Source organism: Sminthopsis crassicaudata, chromosome 2 (assembly GCF_048593235.1).
Source record: "Sminthopsis crassicaudata isolate SCR6 chromosome 2, ASM4859323v1, whole genome shotgun sequence".
In the NCBI taxonomy this organism is placed as follows: domain Eukaryota; kingdom Metazoa; phylum Chordata; class Mammalia; order Dasyuromorphia; family Dasyuridae; genus Sminthopsis; species Sminthopsis crassicaudata.
The window spans coordinates 353516234-353534566 of NC_133618.1; the positions used below are offsets into that span (position 1 = coordinate 353516234).

Consider the following 18333-nt stretch of genomic DNA (forward strand, 5'->3'; position numbering starts at 1 on the left):
ATGATGAAACATGGTACCCATACCTTGACTCAGGACTTACTGCAGAAAAAGAATTTTTTGATGTGGACCCAGATTTTTTTTTTTTTTTTTTTTTTTTTTAACTATACATGTATGAAATAGGGCTTGTTTTTTTCTTTCATTTTCTTTGGGAGATGAGGAGTGTAATGCTGGAGAAACTGAGGCAAGATAGAGATTAGAGAATTTTAAATATTTTATTTGAAAGGGAGAGATTTACTGGGAACAAATGGATCCGTGGTTTGGTCCCAGGGCTGAATGAGGTTATCATTTCCAAAAATCCAGCATCCAGCCGAGAATGTCAGTTCTCCATGACGTATTTATACACAGTAGCTAACAAAGGCAGGGGGGTGGAGTCCAAACTCTGGGAGCAGGAATCTTCTGGCAGGAATCATCAGTCGAGTTCTAACAGTTTGAGGGGTAGGACCATAAATTCTTACTAATGGGGAGGTAAGAAAGAAAGTCTGGATTCCCCTTTTATGAGTTTACACATTGACAATTTAAAATTTCTGAGTTATAATAGTCTTAATGAAGGGGAGGTTGCAACTAAGGGGATTGAGGGAGAACAATTGAGGAAACTGAGGCAGTATCAATTAGGGAAACTGAGGTAGGACAATAAAAGATAACTGTGGTACAACAGGGAGAAGGTGCATTAGGGATGGACTTTTGCCATGTAATTTTTAAAAATTGTATTATTGGTGATTTCAAAGCAGTTTCGTTGAAGGCTGAAATCAGAAGCCAGATTTTAGTGTATTTATTAAGAGTGGAGACACCACTTTTTTCAACTTTAGTTGAGAAGAGGAGGAAATATATAGGCTAATAATTGGCCTGTAAGGTAAAATCAAATTAAGGTTTTTCGTTTTTAGACCCAAGAAATATTCTTTCTTGATATTGTTAGAGTGCTATGGGCCAGAACTCAGAACTTGAAACAAGGGATTTTTACTTACGAGGCACTAAATCAGTGGAGTTGATAGAGACAATAGTTATCTAATTTAGCATGATTCAGTATGATTGATTTAATTCTACAAAGAGATGTTATTATGGGCCAGAACTTGAAACAAGGTACTAAATGGAATTGAGGAAACAATAGTTAAATCTAGTTTAGCATTGATTTAATCCTACAACAAAAAATGATGTCCTAGTGATATAATGATTGGTTTGTACTCAATGTGGAGCATATAAATTAGAAGCCTCAGCCAGGGAGATTGAGAGACAAGTGAACAGAAGGCTGGAGGGTGAAGGATGGAGCACAAACCCTTGGACTCAGACAGACACATCACATCTCACACTGCCATGGTGGCAAGCTCTCCTCCTTCGATTCTCCACTGAAACCAAGACTCCGGAAGGCCTCCAGAAAACTAGCTTGAGCCCCAAGTAAAGGAGATTGGATTTTGAAAGCGATAATAAAGGATTTGGACTTTATCACCTGGATGTACTTGTGGTAATTACTGAACTGAAAGGAAGGCTGTCAGCCTTCCCCCTAACTCCCCCCCCCCCCAAAGAAACCTGCTCCCAGAGAACATTACATTAGTGAGTCTAAAATGAAGGCTTATAATATATTTAAAGAGCCTTGAAAGAAGAAATTTGGAACATTTGCTGTAGTACGTGGGAGACTAGGAAAGAGTAGAATGCTTTGCATTTGTGATGTCCCAGTTGAATTAGGTACCATAAATTTATAATGAACCTAGTCATCACAGTTCTATACTTTCTTAGCTCTGTTCAGCAGGACTTGAATAGGAGGGAGTTAGGGTATTCGTAATCCAATTTTGAGGTTTGTTTTTAAAAAAATGATAAATATGAATAGATTACAAGGGATTGAACAGAGCAGAGAGCATAGTTTTGTTCAATTGCTTTTTAGTGGTGTCTAACTTTACATAACCCCATTTGGTATTGGGTTGTGTGATTTGCTAATTCCTTCTCCAGCTTATTTTACAGATGAGAAAACTGAGGCAAAAATGGTTAAGTAACTTGCTCATGGACACACAGCTAATAGATCTCTGAGGACAGATTTAAATTGGAGAAGAGGAGTAATCTTCTTGATTCTAGGTTCTGGCATTCTATCTAGTGGGCCACCCAACTGTCCACTGAAGATATTATAGAGTAGAATTGGTTTGCTAAGGGGTCAGAATTGAGAAGGGAGGAAAATTTAGGCTGTAGAATGGGATTAGAGGTGAAAGTAAGCACAAAGCAGGACTCAGCATTATAAAGCACAAAGAAAGCATAAAAAAAGAGTTAGAAAAAAATTATCAAATAAAGAAATTTCGGAAGTTATAAACAAGAAAGTAGAATATTTCAAGGATGTCATCCTCTTTGTCCATAGCTAAAGTGCAATAAAAGGATAGGATTAAAATAAAGAAATAGATTATGAGCTAGGTACTTAACTCATTAAGAAAGGTGAATGTTAATTGGTAGATAATGGTCATCAAACTCTGGATTTGTTGTTAAAATTGGATAACTTAAAAGAAGAAATCAGTAAGTTACGATGATAGAGGGAGAGACTGGAAGTGGCAGTGATGAAGAGTAGCTTTTAATCTTGTAAAGTGGTTTTTGTATAATATCTATTTTGATTCTCAAAATAGCTCTTTGAGTTAGACTGTATTATTCCCATTGTACAGATGAGACTGCTGTTTAGAGAGGTTATAACTAGAGATTCAGGATTTGAGTCTGTCTTCACAACTCCAAATCCAGCACAGTATGCATTATGCCACATTGCCCCAGTGATTCAGAAACCAAAGGAATTAGGTTATAAAGTGTAGTTAACCATTTAGGATACAAATAGGGGGGGGAAATCTCTAAAAAACAACAAAATCCCTATTCTCAAAAAAATTATAATCTAATAGAGGAGACAAGATGCCAACAATTATATGCAAAAAGGATAAAATTGGGAAAATTTGGAAATAATTTTGAGAGAAGATACTAACATTAGGGAGTTTGGGAAAGTAGGATTACGTAGGATTAGGTAGGATTTTAGCTTGTTCTAGAAGGAATTCAGAGAAGCTGGAGAAGGAGATGAGGCAGGAGAAAATTTCAGGCTTGGGGATAGGGGAGACAAACAATTAAATTCTCAGAGATGGGGGATGGTTTATTGGCAAGGAGGCTGATATCATTGTACTAAAGAATATGGAGTATGTGAGTATAGAAAAAAAGTACAAGAAAACTGAAAAAGTATAAATTATGAAGGGCTTTAAGAATAAGTGCATTCATAGGCACTAAGAAAAGAATCAGTGAGAACAATCTGATGGAAAAGATAGGAGATTGTAACGAGCTGTCGTCTCTAGAAGCTGCCGGATCACTCTCTGGGAAGAGATCTGCTGTGTCTACTCAAATCTCTCAGACAGATTCTTCTTCCTGTAATGAACCGTTGTCTCCAGGCAGTTGCTGTTAACTCTTGTCCAGAGAAGTGACTTCCCTTCCTGCAGAGAGCCCCGTCAGGCCTGATGTAATGCAGAGACCCTCTTCTTGAATCCTGGCTCTGAATCTCCTCCAGCTCTTATCCTTCTCCAGGCCGATCTGCTCTCTGGGCCCAGTGCTGTCTCTTTTATCCTCCCAGAGAATGGGCTTGGGATAATGCAAGGGCTTCTGGGAAGAACCACCCCAGCCAATGAGCTTGCCCCCTCTATCAAGTCAACCTGAGTTCTCACCTTGTAATTGTCCAACCTGAATTCTCACCTTGTCACTATCCAGACAACCCGAGTTCTCACTTAGTAATCCTAACATCTCCCCCTTTCTTTAGAGATGGAATCAAAAGTACAGTGGAGTAGGCCTTGGCAAGAGGTTCAAAATCTTGTGAGACAAGAATGAAGAAGGTGCTAGTAAATGACATGAGGGAGGAGGGAACAAGAGAGAGCCCTCTGGAAGTGGCTTCAATTTTTTAAAGTAACATACAAGGCAAGGATCTTGGTGGAAAGGAGTAAGTGGAACTATGAGAGATTTGAAGAGGAATAAGAAGGTTTTAAGTTATGGGTGGGATGGCTATCAGATGGGGAAGGGATAATTTGGGGAAGGAAAACAAGGATAAAAAAAAAGACTATAAACTTTTTTTTTTTTTTTTTTTTTTTTTTTTTTACAAAGACAGTGTAGGATAGTGAATCTGTTACACATGTTTAAAAGGATCCCTTTGCTGCTGTTAGGGTAGAATTGAGATTATGTAATAAATTTGTAATGGATCCAGTCAGCATGGTTTCGTGGTTTTCTCTAGCTTCAGTGGCATATGAAAGAGAAGTAGCACTTACAGATGACACTTAAAGAATTTAGATTGATGGGATATTAAAATAAATAGATACAAGTTGATTTGGAGAGAGAGAACATTAATAATTAGAAGAAATCAAGAATGTCCTGCAGGAGGAGATGAGTTAAACCATGAAGGAAGTTAAGGATTCTAAGAGATACAAATAAGGAAGGAGAAGGCATGGATGCTAGCCTCTACAATGTTATAGAAACAGAAGATGAAATTCTACCTTAGAGAAATATCTGGGACTGTTTGTCTAGAATGTGGGATGTGAAGAGAAAAGGATAAATGGAGCTAGACTCAAAAGTATTTAAATGTAAAGCTGACCTTCTAAGATATGGGATTTGTAGAACAGCAAAGTTTTTGGAAGGCTGTGGTCTAAGGCCAGTTTTGTTGGATACAAGAACAGTCAGTAAAACCAGAAGGAAAAAACTCTTCTTCAATTGAAGCTGTCAGTGTCTAGGATAAAAGTGAATTCTGTATAGGCTTGAGAAGAGCCAATTTAAAAAAAAAAAAAAAATCTGACTGACAGTTCCAGAGGAACCAGAGTGATTTAGAGAAAGGTTACTCAGACTTGTGGAAACAATAACATGATTCAGGTCAAGTTCTGAAAGCGTCTTTCCTACTAAGGCCTTTGGATACCAGATATAGGTGATGTTGTATCCTTTAATGGTCTAGAATTGAAAGCCAAATAAATAAAACTATACATTTTTGAGGAATGCATATTGGTTTTGAACTTTTTTCCTAAACTAGATAAATTTCAAAGCATATATATATATATATATATATATATATTGGTGTTTTTAAAAATAAAATTTTACTGATATCTTTGGGTTTTTTACATCATTTATTTTTATATATTTCTATCCCCATCCCTTCTAAGAAAGATATCCCTCATAATATATGAAAGAAAAAGAAAATATTGAAGCATCTACTTCCATTTGTTTTGTTCTTACTTTGTCCTTTTCATTTACATTTACATTATCTTCATGATTCTGCTTATTTTATTTTGCATTAGTTTGTCTTTCCATACTTCTCTGTATTCATCATTATATTCTAGCAGTGGTAGTTAATATAATCTTAACAAAAGGCAAACTCTGGAAGTAATTGTTAGATAACTGTATAATTCTTTCACCTGCACCTCTACCCTTATATAACCCTTCAAAAGCACTGAGGACTTTGTATTCTATCCTGGAGCATATATGCAAGGTTGAGATGGTTGAGAGGATGACCTTTACATTCCCATTGACAGCACAACACCTTGCACACAGTAAATGCTTATAGAGTGATAAAGGGCATATTGAGTGAATTGAGGGAAAGGAGGAGAGGGATTCCTGAGTGATAGTGAGTTAAGGAAGAGTGTTGAAGAGGTCAGAGGAGTAAGAACTATATCTTCTCTTCCTCTAATCTAACTGTTAGTAAGTAGTATGTGGAGAAAGTATTCTCATTTTGGTGGTTAGGGATATATTGTCTTCTGGAGGAAATCAGTTAGAATGAGTACAAAATGATAGTAAGTATGAAAAAAATGTTTACGCTTTTAGTTTTAAAGATCTGGGTGACTAGTGGGTAAGAATGTGTGTGGTTTTTTTTTGTTTTTTTTTTTGTTTTGTTTTGTTTTGTTTTGTTTTAATGGGTAACCTTGAGCTCATCACACTTATATACAGTGGTATAGTAGAACATTGAACTTAGAATTAACCATCTTTTCAAAATGTAGAGCGGGATTCCTTTTCAGCTATAGACAGGATCAAATGATCCCAAATACAGAAATTCTGTGATTTTGCAATGCATTGAAACTGAGGGGGTATCAGGGAGAGGAGATATATGAAAGATGATCTTCTCTAGGCTTTAGGAAGATGGACTTCATGGCTTGTGTCTAGAAAGGATGGAGAAATAAGAATATTAGTTTGAAGAAGGCTTTGGTAATTGTTCAGGTGAGACATTATATGTTATGATGTAGAAATGAGAAAAGAAACAAAGGGACAGATTAATTATTATCCGTTTCTGTAAATGGGCAGCTGATGACATGTATATACTTATGTTGAATAGTGATTGGATAATAGTCAATAATGTAACATGTACTTTTCTTTTTTTTCATACTCTTCAGGTATAATTTCCCTTTCAAGCAAGCTTCATTATTGAAGAGATTGGGGTGTGATAGAAAGAACTTTGTCATTGGAGTCTACTAAAACCCTTAACCTACTAACTGTAGTTAGGAGCCAAATAACCCTAGTCAATTTACAATTCTTCTCAGCTTAAAACCCTTATCTATAAAAAGGAAATACATTTTTTTCAAACCAGCATTTCTGATTGAAAACATTAAATGCCCACTATGTATAAAACACAGTACCTAAAAATGGAGATGTAAAGATGAAAAACAATATAGCCTCTTTCCCTTAAAGAACTTGTTAGTAAATATTAAATTCCTATACTGTGCTAAGCACTGGGGAAACAGAGAAAGGCAGTCTTTGATTTTAGAATGTTCACAGTCTAATGAGGAGACAACATGCAAACAACTATTGCACAAGCAAGCTATATACAAGATAAATTGGAAATAGTTAACAGAGGAAATTAAGATTGGAATGAAATTAAGAATGATTGGAGAAAGCCTCCTACAAAAGGTGGCAACTTAGTTACAACTTGAAAGATGTCAGGCAGATAATATGGATGGAGAAAATTCCATGATTAAGAAAAAGGCAGTGAAAATGCCTTGTAGGAAATGGAATGGGTTGTTTAAAGAATATCAAAGAGGTTGGTGGCATTGGATCAGAGAGAAGATATTAGTAGAGAAAAGTAACGTATAAGCAAATAGAAATGAGGAAAATTAGGTTGTTTAGAAGTGGAGACTTTTGAATACCAAACAGAAGATTTTATATATAAATATACATATACATATATAAATATACATATATAAATATACATATACATATACATATATAAATATACATATATAAATATACATATACATATACATATATATATATATGTATATATATATATATGTGTGTATATATATATATATATATATATATATATATATATATATATATATATATACATACATATAGTCAAGAAACTGGACTTTATTGAGTTGGGAATTCATTGCCAGACAGCTGACTACAGAATACATCAGAATAGGGAAAGACATGGCAGGGAGACCAAACAGCAGGCTGTTGCAGTGAGGTGATGAGGGCCTGTCACAAAGTGATTACAGTGTTTGAAGAGAAAAAAAGGAATGTTTGCAAGCAATGTAACAAAAGTTAAATGGACAGTCTTTGGCAACTGATTGGATAGAAAGGATAAGGGTGACAATTCAAAGATGACACCTAGGTTGTAAACCTGGATGGGACCATATAGTACCCTCAACATTAACAAGGAATTCTAGAATAAGAAAGGTTTTGAGAGCAAGATAATGAGTCAATTTTGAACATATGGAGTTCAAGGTATCTGAAAGGCAATTGGAAAAGAGGGACTGGAAGGTCAGAAGAATTGTTCAATCTGGGGAAGTAATTTTGAGAGTCATTAGTATAAAGCTAATCCTTGAACTTACAAATGATGAGATCAAGTAAAATAGGATAGAAGAGAAGAGAGATTTGGACAGACATGTGGGAAGTATGACATGAATAAAGATCCAGCAAAGGAGACTAAGAAGAAATGGTTGAAAACAGAATAGATAGGAGGAGAACCAGGAAAGGACGTGTCCTAAGAAAGAACCAGGAGAGGTCAGTGTTCTAAGAAAATCTGGAAGAGAAAATCAAAGAAGGTAAGCACTAATAAAAGGCTACATAAAGGTCAAGCAGGATTAGAACTCAGAAAACTATTAAATTTGGAATTTTAAAGATCACTTGCAAATTTTTCTTATTTTTATTTTTTCCAATCAGCAAAAATTTACCTTCTCTCCCATTCCTCTGCTCTTCAAAACTGAGAAAAATAAAAAACGTCTCACCTGAACAATTACCAAAGCCTTCTTCAAACTAGTATTCTTATTTCTCCATCCTTCCTAGACACAAACCATGAAGTACATCTTCTTAAAGCCTAGAGAAGATCATCTTTCATATATCTCCTCTCCCTGATACCCACTCAGTTTCAATGCATTGCAAAATCACAGAATTTCTGTATTTAGGATCATTTGATCCTGTCTACAGCTGAAAAGGAATCCCCCTCTACATTCTGAAAAGATGTTAGGTTCTTACTAAGTGCTAAGTTGGTATTTAATAATTCTCTAGCTCAGAATTCATACCTTTAGTTCACATCTTTAAAAGGAGTTTACACCTTTAGTCTTCTGAAAGGAGTTTACATCTTTAAAGGAGTTTACACCTTTGGAATACCCACAAGCCCATTCTCTGGGAGGATAAAAGGAGAAGTTAGAGTCTAGAAGACTGGAAGATTCAGTCTGGATTGAGTCAAAGAGAAGACGTTCTGTGGATTCGTAAGTCCAGCAATCCCACACTTTTGGAGGGGAAGGCTCCAGAAGCCTCCCAAGAAACCTGCTCAAAGAGGAAAAGATTATACAGAAAAGGAACCTCCTCCCAGAGAAGGATTACAATTAAGAGACGACAGGACATTACAGATTAATAAAAAAAAAAAAAAAGAAAGAAAAAGAAAAGAAAAAGAAAAAACAAAAAGCAAAAAAACAAAAAATCATGTATAGTCAAGCAAAACAAATTTTTGCATTGGCCATGTCTAAAAGAAAAAAAAAATTGTGTAAATGTATAAATTACAAATATGTAAACATACACATGTAAGTGTATGTATGTCTCCTTCCTCTCTCTCTCATTTTTATACATGTATGTCCATGAATGAATTTGTTTTCTAGAATCATGTTTGGTCATTATAGTCATCAGAATTCCTGGATCTTTCAAAGTCTCACTGAACAAATTGTTTTCCTGATCCTAGTCACTTCACTCTGCATAGGTTCTTAAAAGTCTCCCCAAGTTTCTCTGAAACCATCTCCTTCATCAGTAAGATAGACAAAATGACATTAGATTTGGCAATTAAAAGATTAGTAACTTTGAAGACAGAATCATGAGTTGAAACTTAACTGCAGAGAATTAAAAGTGAGAATCAAAAAAATTAAACCATCTCAAGGACTTTAGCCTACAGAAAACAGGTTAGATATGGGTTAGCAATGAGGATATTATGGATAAAGTGAAGGTTTTTTTGATGGGAGAGATAGGAGCATGTTTGTAGGTAATAAGAAAGGAACCAGTTGACTGAGTCTTTATAAAAGTGAGAGGATGATAGGCATAGAATGGCAACACTTACACACAAAGATGGGTTTATCTTGCAGGAAGAGCCACTTCTTCATCTGAGGCAGGCATGAAGGACATAATGGTAGAAGAAATCTTCGTGATGTGAGAAGATGTGTAGGGGAGAAGAAAGTTCTCAGTGAATGGCTTAAATTTTGCCAGTAAAATATGAGATAAGGTTTTCAGTTGAAACTTAAAAAGTATAATAGGGAGATATATGTATAAAAATAACATAAAATAAAATGTGAAAAAGACAAGAGTTTGGTAAATGCTATAAGAAAATGCAAGAAATAAGGAAAATACTTTTTTAGCTCAGGGGAGGTGGCAGCACTTATAGATCTTAAAAAAAGAGAAAAATTTCAGTAGCTAGAGATGCTAAAGGAATTAATTTCAAATGTCTGTAAGAGTACATGGCGGCAGGAGAAGTGCATAAAGGATAGCTAATAGTCCATGTAGTTGAAATGTTAATGAATATAGGGATGTGAGAATAAGATTTGGAAAAAATAGGCTGGAACTGGTAAAAATCAAGAAAAGTTATATCAAAGAACTTTAGAAGTTTTATATATACTATTTAAAATATGAGCTTTTATTATCAGAGTTATGGTCAAATGACTTTTGTTTCTGTCTTTTTATAGTGGAATATCTTTTAAAATATTAACATTAAAAATATAAACTCCGAGTTTTGGATTTGTTTTAATAGGTGAATGTTTATGTGCTGGGAAAAACATTTCTTCTTTTGGCCAGAGAACTCTGCATCAATGCTCCAGCAATAGGTATGTTTTTGTTTTCTGAGTATTTGGACAGTGCTTATTTTCTGAAAGAGTGCTGGGTTGTTGTTGTTTTTTTGTTTGTTTTTTGAAGCCAGAGAATAAAGTACCATGATCTTTGAAGAAATAGAAGTGATAGGGAAGGAGTTCTTGAAAATCCAGAGATTGCCCAGGTAAGGAAATTTTGTAAAACTACAAAAAGCCCCTATTTTGAGGTACAGAAACTTGAGTGTTGTTTGAAACATCTAGCTCAGATATGGGAGATAATCATTCCCTTTGAAGGCAATATATATGGGGATGTTACATATTTTAGCAACTCTTAATGATGTATAAAGTTTTTACTGTCTTGAATAAAAGGTTGTGGAGTCCTTTTCCAGTCAAATCCAGTTCATATTTTTTCAGATGAATATTACTACAAGCACCAATTTTAATCAGTCATTCTCTTAGAAGCACTTATCTGTGTGTGATCTTTTTATGTCAAAGGAACTCTGTATTATTTAGCCATTGGAAGAGAAAGAAACTAGAAGTAGTTTTACCTCACTCTTCATTTGAGAACTATTTATGCCCTATAATTTTTCTGCAAACATTATTTTTGAGATTCATAAATGACATGCAATGTGCCCAAGCATCTCTATTGAGCAAGCCCTAAATTAGGCACTCAAGAGTTATTACTACCAACCTAATATTGTAGTGACAGCTATAATTTTACTTAGATAACAATCACCATATATCTACCTACTAGAAGAGATCAGAAGTCTTATGTCACAGATGTAAGAACTCTTTAGAAAACTATTTATGATTAGTTGCTCAAGACTCAGTGCAAAACACGGAAATTGCTTACATTATGATTTTCAGTCCTGACTATATAGAAAAATAAAATTTGCTGATGTCTATAGATTTTTAAATGAGAAGGTATTTTGAAAATTATGTAATACAATCCCTTCATTTTACATATCAGACCCAGAGGGATGAAATAACTTATATAAAGTTACTTAGGGAGCAGAGATGGCACTTGAATCCAAGTTCTCAAGAGTGTAAATCTTGTATTTTCCTGTACCATAGTGCCTTTTTAATCTGCTCATAATTTCTGATGGTACTTTTGTAAAGTAGTAAGACAGAGGCATGATTAGGGAGAATGAGAATGAAAAGGGATTCATTTTCCTGGATTTCATAACCAGAAGGCAGAGTTGAGGTTATCAATATTATAAAGGTGGCTTTCAGCAAGACCCCAAAAAAGCTGTTAGTTTTATTGGAAGTGGATGTATATTCAGGGAACCAAGGATACTGATAAAAGCATTTATTAGTGGACTCAATGGCCTCTACAATCCTTTCCTTTATAGCACTATGTTGGTAAAGGATAAGATGGTGTCTTTTTAAAATGAATGAAATGCTTGACAGTATGAAATATCATGAAGGTTAACAGATTGAGAACTTTGGAAATCATATTTTAATTTAATATGAATATATACTTAGCAAACTCTCAGTATCACTTGTCAAAACATTTTAAGTATCAGACTCATTGCCAGCTGTCTACTCTATCATGGTTATAATTATTTAATTTCAAACTTTCTAAGTGATAGAAGCAGCAAGATTAGTGATTTTTAAAAAAGGGTACTAGAACACTGTTTAGCTTCATCATGTAATAAGGATCCACCTTTTAAAGCAGGCATAGAAGACTGGATATACTCCACATAGAAATAGGTTTTCTATATTTAAAATAGTGTTACATTTTTTAAAAAAAACAACTTATGTATAATCCCAGTGCTTAACACACTGGTAAACATAGTAGACCCCTAATAAATTCTTGACATGACCTCTCTAAAAAATGACATCTGGGATTTTTCTCCATTGTTGATTCATAAGGGTAGTTTTACCAGTTATGCTAATGGTTTTTCACTTGTGTTTGAAATCTAGCAGTATATCATCAGTGAGGGAATATGCTGAAAGGGTAGAAGCCAACAAGAATTTTGTTCATGTCCTACCTCATATTTGTGTAGGTTGTATGATTCTGGGCAAGTCATGTAACTTCCCAGTATTCTAAGCCAGGGCTGTCAGATTCAAAGAAAAATGGAGGTCACAAAGCCCTATATATTACATGTTTTGTTGTACTTTAAAATTATTTTGTTAAATATTTTCCAATTATATTTTAATTTGGTTCTGGCCTCCATGTGTGTTTGACACTTCTGCTCTAAGTAAGTCTTTTAAATTATAAATTGCATAGATGATGCTAACATGTATTAGTAAATAGAGATATAATCCTGACCTGGGACTAATGAAATTATAGGTCTGCTCCCTCTTTCTGTCTCTATACAGTCTTAATATGCCAAGCCATTAAATTTTATTATATACAATAAATTTTCTTTTTAAAAATACATTTTAATTAAAAACTTGTTTTTATGTAACTTGTATCTTCCCCCTCCCAGAAAACCATTCTACTTAAAGAATTTTTTTTGAAAAAAAAAAAAGAAGGGTGAGAAAAAAAGTCAGCAAAACTGAACAATACACTGAAATAAATTCGACAATTTATGGAATGTTTCATAACACCTGTGGACCCCATCTTTGCAAAAGAGATTATGTCTCTTCGTTGGCCCAAGTTAGTTCCTTATGATTTTAAGGAATGGATTTTCAAAACAAATATAAGATTTTATTATTTAAAATATTTTTTCCACAGCTCTAGAGTATTAACTACACTGTATAAAACTAACCTATTAACTGAGAATTTGTTCTAAATTATATTATTCGAAATAAGGTCTTTTTGGATCAGTGGTAATAGATCCCTATTAACTCAGTAAGAAAATAAATACTGTTTGGAGGACATCCTTTTCCTTCTGAGGTTGAAATAGAACAAACAAACTTTTTTACAATCATTTCTTAATATTATTTATTGTCATATACTGACTGGATGATTTACTCACAATAGTACTTCCTGTGTTAGTATTGAAATGGATACCACTGAATTTTAATTCTCCTGGTTTCCATAGCCTTGTTCTTTAGAAGAAAGCTCAAGGATATCAGCAAATCAACCTGAGATTGTCAATGTAGTAAATGTTTGTCATCTTCTACATTTTGTTAAATCAAAGCAATCTAAATAACTTTGGAAAATTAAAGCAGCATCTTTCATATTAGAAATGAAAGTCTCATGATTGGGTAAGATCTTGTATCTTTTTTTGTGACATGGGATTATCATAGGATAATTGACAGAGAACTGAAGGGACTCTAGGGGTCATTTAACCCAGTGGTTTATTTAAATTTGTTGACTTTTATGCTTTGGAATTAGTAAGGTATAAACCACAAAAGAATTTTTAAAAATGAATGAATGTACAAATTTTTAGGATAAAGAAAAATGTTTTATATTTCATAGGTTCATAAACAGCTTTACTTTAGAACATTCTTTCAAGATCAGCCATAATCTGTAAATTAGTTGTCTACATATAGAATAAATAAAATAGGATTAAATCCAAGAGCATTCTTTCACTTAGTTTGAGAGGCTGCTATTTTAAAAGTAATGTAATAGCTGAACATGAAACAGCTGTAGAATTTTCTAGTTTTGAACAAGTTCCTTTCATGTGCATAGCAGTATTGGAATACTATCCTCATAAACTGTCTCACACATAGAAAATAAGCTCTGGAATCTGTCCTCCTTGGACTCCAGTGCCATTGGTACTGTCTGAGGAGCACTGGAATTGAAATGTCACTTTTTCACACTGAACTTCAGTCATTCCCTCCTGTCCAAAGTAACTAAGTTCATTACCATCCAAGATGGCACTAACATTGTAAAATGTGTCTTGTTCAATTTGAACTGGATGTTCAAACCAAACTGAAAATGTTTTACTGGATCCATCTGAAAGGAACTTGGTCAGATTATGAGCAAGAACAACATTGAGCCGTTTAAGTTCAATTTTCACACTGTACTCAGCTATTCCACAGCTTGATCCATATAATCCGAGTCCTGCAATAAATATCCTCTTATCTACTGCAAACTGGATGCTGTCACATCGTCCACGGTACCTCCACTGGTTGCTCCGATATGCAGATGATTGAAATCTGTGACATCTCTGAGGGGCAAGGCCTTTCCTTTTTGTCAGTGGAAACTCCAATTGTGGTTTCTTGGTAGCTGTGTACCATAGGAATATGCTGCGTGTCTCTTCAAGAGTTAAAATATCTGATTGAGCAGCACCATTGGCAAACTCCTCCAGTGTCATAGTTGGGATTCGTACTAAAAATAAAACTCTTCCCAATACTTTCCTCTTATTTCTTGGTGTAATTGGCAAACCTTCTCTTTTACATTCAGCTTCTGCCCAGTTCAGAACAGCTTCAAAGATAACTACTTCCTTGGTATTTAATGATTCCCTGGTAAGGATAATTTCTAATGTTTGTTGATCTATTTCACAAAAGCCATCTGACTTTAATGCCATCTCTGCTTGAGCATCAATCACTTCCCAGCAACGCTGGGTCAGTTCTGGTTCCTCAAAGAGCCTGCTCTGGGAGAGCAAAACACAAGCATTTTTTGCCTCTAAACTAGTCTCTAGAAAATGAACACAAGCTTTTGCTAAAGCTGGAACAATATACTTCTTGGCAGCGTAGAGAGTTGCAAGCACAGTGTCAGCTTCCAGGTCAATTTCATCACTATACATGTACCTAATCAGAGTGAAACAGATTTAAGAAAGTAATGGTAGTGGAGTTTGGGGAGGTTTTATGTACTATTTTAGATGCTATACTAATTCAAATGAACTATATTATTTAAATGCTATGCTGTTTTAAATAGCAGAGTATATACTCCCCAGGAAAAGATAACCCTTTAGAATTTGGAAGATTAGCAATTTATCAGCTCGGTTGTTATCCATGGTGGAAAACCTTGCAGTTTTACAAATACTATTGATTTCATAAGTCCTTAGTGTACTGCCTTTCCTCTAATAAGCACTCAGTATACTTTAATTGATGACAATGTAGCCTAAGTCCCTGTAAACACTTTGTAATTTCAAAGCAAGACTTACTTTAACAGAATGAGAAAAGCTGCAGGCTCCACATCAGGTATATGGATTTCAGATTTGACTTCTGCAAGATCACCATAAAACATGGCATAAAAGACAGAGCTGCCAACTGCCAGCACATACTGTAAAGAAAAACATCTTGCTGGTAAATAGCAATCTAATTAAATTTACTAATCTACAGAGAAATTAAATTTATTACAGTCTTCTGTAGTCTACTAGACTACAGAAAATTGAGGGGGGAGAAAAACATCTAAGCAAATTTGGCTTTGGTAGCTCAGTGTAATTAGCATGTATGGAAGTAGTTTCACATTATATGAAATTACATTCTAAAAGATTCTAGGTCTTTAGTGGTTCACAAGGGGGAAAACAATTACAAACCTTATGAGCAGGAACTCGCTTTGATATCTCCAGAGGGCCAATGATAAAGTGTACATCAGCCATGAGTTCATTATTGAACATCATTGCATTCCTGGAAAATTGCAGAGAGAAAAAATGCTTATATCTGCCATTTAGCATATAGTTTGATTTTCTCAGCCTTCTCACTAAAAGATACTTGAACCTCGACAGAAACAGATGCCAGATCTTCAAACTAGCAAAAAGGGAAAAGCCACAACATCTTTATCCCATTCTCTTTTGGAAAGGCAAATACCATATGTCCAAAAAAATGGACATTCATCCACTGCTCAGTACTACAGATTCTTTCCCAGTTTTACAGTCCCCTCTAATAAAATATTTTCCTACTGAGGACTAAAGTCTGTCAGTCTAAATTCATCTGCTCTGACCTCTTACCTCTCTCGGAGAGTGGGGTAGAATGACTGCCAGTTGGTACTCTCGAAGTTGTTGTTAAGATTTTGCACTTGTGTTAGTAGTGGAGATTGGGCTGTTTGATGAAGGTGAAGAGAACTATTCTTAGTACTGGCTGCAGTGACTGTGGTGGCAGTGGTAGTGGAATTACTGTTTGTGATGTTGGTGTTAGCACTGGTAGAGAAAAGTTCTGCAGCCATCTTCTGCAGGGATAAGGACCCTACCTCATAGCATACTGGCACCTTGGCATGAACTATCACATTCTTTTTGGACTCCAAGGTTACTGGAAGGAAGAAGAAAGAAGGTGAAATACTACATAATTCTGACATCGAAGTAACTTGGGGCCAGAGAGACAGTTTACTATAGGGAAAACCAGAATAGAACAAAACTATCTCAGGGGCAGAAGAGCTGACAACCAGTGCTCACCTTTGTTGGTCTGGAGCCAGCCTTCGAGCCTGGGGCAGGATGACCAAAGAAGTGGAGCCCTCCAGGGATGATTGCAAATAGTCCAGTAGCAGCAGCTGTATAAATCCAGAGCCCTTAGAGCTGAGAAGGCAGGCACCTTGCCCGCCCCTCAGCCAAGCAGTCGGCTCAAATTCAGGGATCAGGTTTTGGTGGGTTTTTTGGTACTCAAATACCGAGACCCTTGGGGAGCGCTGCAAATTAGCCTCAAATCCAAAAGAGTCAAATGAAGATTAATCCCCGTTTAGTTTCCAGGCTCGAAATTCCTAGGCTGTGAAAACTGCTGCGCACCCTCCGGCATAGCTGTAGATTCCGTGGGCAGAGTTGTTAGCTGGACACAGGGCGGGGCTGATCCTGGATCGAGGCTCTCTAGAACGTGAGCTAATAGTGCCACTGAGCGCGGTTTTTGCCTTCTGCCACTGGAGTCACTTCATTTATTTGCCGGAGCAACTTCCTTGAGGGTGCTGAGGTTGAGGGTGGGGGTGGAAGTTAGCTATTTGTCTTTCAGTAGGTGCTGACGAAGTCCGGTTCTACCACCTTCCCCCACCCCCTCGCTTTTTTTTTCTCCTCTTCCCCCCCCCCCTTCCTCCCAGTTCTCTTCCCTCCTTCCTCCTTCCTTTCTCCTCCTCTTCAGTCGCCCTAATAATCGCCAGCCTCAGTGCACGTCAGCAGTAGCAGCTCCAATAGAAAGAGTTTATGGGCCCAGGCTCCCCCCATTTTCTTTCTCCCTTGTCCAACCCAGACAATATGTCATTCTCGTTAGTCTCCCATTTCCCCGCTCCCTACTGCTGCTTAAGGGAAGAGAAGTCCCTATGGGGGTGGGATACGACCGTGGGCCCCCTATCCTTAGGAGACTGATTGGCGAGACCAGAAGCACTAGAGACTGTGGGCGGTATTTCTGTTCTCTCTTAACCCCTCCTAGAGCCTTCCCCCAGATCTCAACTACGGAAGCTGACACAGCTTAGGGGGCAAAGGAAAAAATGATTGCGTTCCGGGAGCTCAGCTCCTGGAAGGAGTGCCAGGGAGCGAGAGCAGTGGTGGAGGCGAAGTCGTAACTCCCTGCTTCTCCCTTCCCCTACTTCATTATTACTCCGTGTCTGTGGAGTTTCCGAATGTAAAATCTCCCGCCTGGTGCCCCTTCCCTGCCCCCAAAGGACGTGGAGTCATACCTGGGCTTTCAGTCTTCTCTCCTCCCTTTGCAAGCTGGGAAGTTTGCACAGAAAGCTCCTTGGTGGAGGCAGAAGCCATGATTACCAAGCTGGGAGGGGAGGGGCTTGTAGTTGCTGTACATCCCCGCCCAGTTCTGCGGGCCTGCACCCGTCTGTCTGGAGGGGCCATGCGAGGGCGCTACTCTTCCTCGTCCCAGCGCACCCCCATCCCCCAAACTGCCCTGGGGAGCCGCCTCCGCCATTGCCTCCTAAATCATTGCCGGGGATCTAGCATCCCGAAAAGCTGAAGCGGATCTTAATCCGCTTTTTTTTAGGGTGGGGGAAGTAACTTTTATGGTGAAAGTGACTTCGGGGCCCAGTGAAGGCTATATGTTTTTTTTGTGTGTGTGTGTGTGTCTTAACAATTTGCTCTGAACAACCTAATACTTTTAAGAGTTTTGCAACTAAATACATTGCTTCAAGGTGTTCACAGGTGTTAAATTTGTAGATAACACTTCAGATTTCTTATCTTCTTTCTTATTTTCTGTTATTTCCATTAAACAATTAATTTAAAAGAAAGGTAAAAGAAATCTATTAGTCACCAAAAAATATTTGCTGCAAAGGTGACCATATTCCAACCCTTTAAATTTTCATTGTGAGGCCTTAAGCACA

General features: G+C 36.5%; 2 protein-coding genes across 8 annotated transcripts in view; one reads left to right on the forward strand and one right to left on the reverse strand.

Moving 5' to 3' along the window:
• Positions 1 to 18333, forward strand: part of BRF1 (BRF1 general transcription factor IIIB subunit) — a 180255-nt gene that overhangs the window by 57127 nt on the left and 104795 nt on the right. For 2 of the 3 annotated variants that reach the window (XM_074290807.1, XM_074290808.1), the window contains exon 5: positions 10190 to 10262. In XM_074290807.1, the coding sequence (XP_074146908.1) occupies positions 10190 to 10262 (73 nt within the window). The other variant, XM_074290810.1, reaches the window with a different exon arrangement.
• BTBD6 (BTB domain containing 6) lies at positions 5064 to 17816 on the reverse strand. Of its 5 annotated transcripts, XM_074290815.1 has the most exons (7): positions 17683 to 17816; positions 16478 to 16977; positions 16037 to 16334; positions 15626 to 15716; positions 15251 to 15369; positions 9506 to 9585; positions 5064 to 6116 (listed from the first exon to the last, which is right to left on the reverse strand). In XM_074290815.1, exons 3-7 carry the CDS (start codon positions 16249 to 16251, stop codon positions 6082 to 6084), a joined length of 540 nt encoding a protein of 179 aa, XP_074146916.1. In that variant the 5' UTR covers positions 16252 to 16334; positions 16478 to 16977; positions 17683 to 17816; the 3' UTR covers positions 5064 to 6081. The 5 variants fall into 5 exon arrangements, with proteins under 5 accessions (XP_074146916.1, XP_074146917.1, XP_074146915.1 ...); XM_074290816.1 differs by lacking the exon at positions 9506 to 9585 and having other exon boundaries at positions 5066 to 6116; XM_074290814.1 differs by lacking the exon at positions 5064 to 6116 and having other exon boundaries at positions 8886 to 9585.

Coding starts and splice junctions, on each gene's coding strand:
- BTBD6 (XM_074290811.1), bottom strand. CDS start 16,251: ATGGCTGCAGAACTTTTCTCTACCAGTGCTAACACCAACATCACAAAC. Junction 15,717..16,036: donor TACCCCACTCTCCGAGAGAG/GTAAGAGGTCAG, acceptor GCAATTTTCCAG/GAATGCAATGATGTTCAATA. Junction 14,895..15,250: donor GCTTTTCTCATTCTGTTAAA/GTAAGTCTTGCT, acceptor CACTCTGATTAG/GTACATGTATAGTGATGAAA.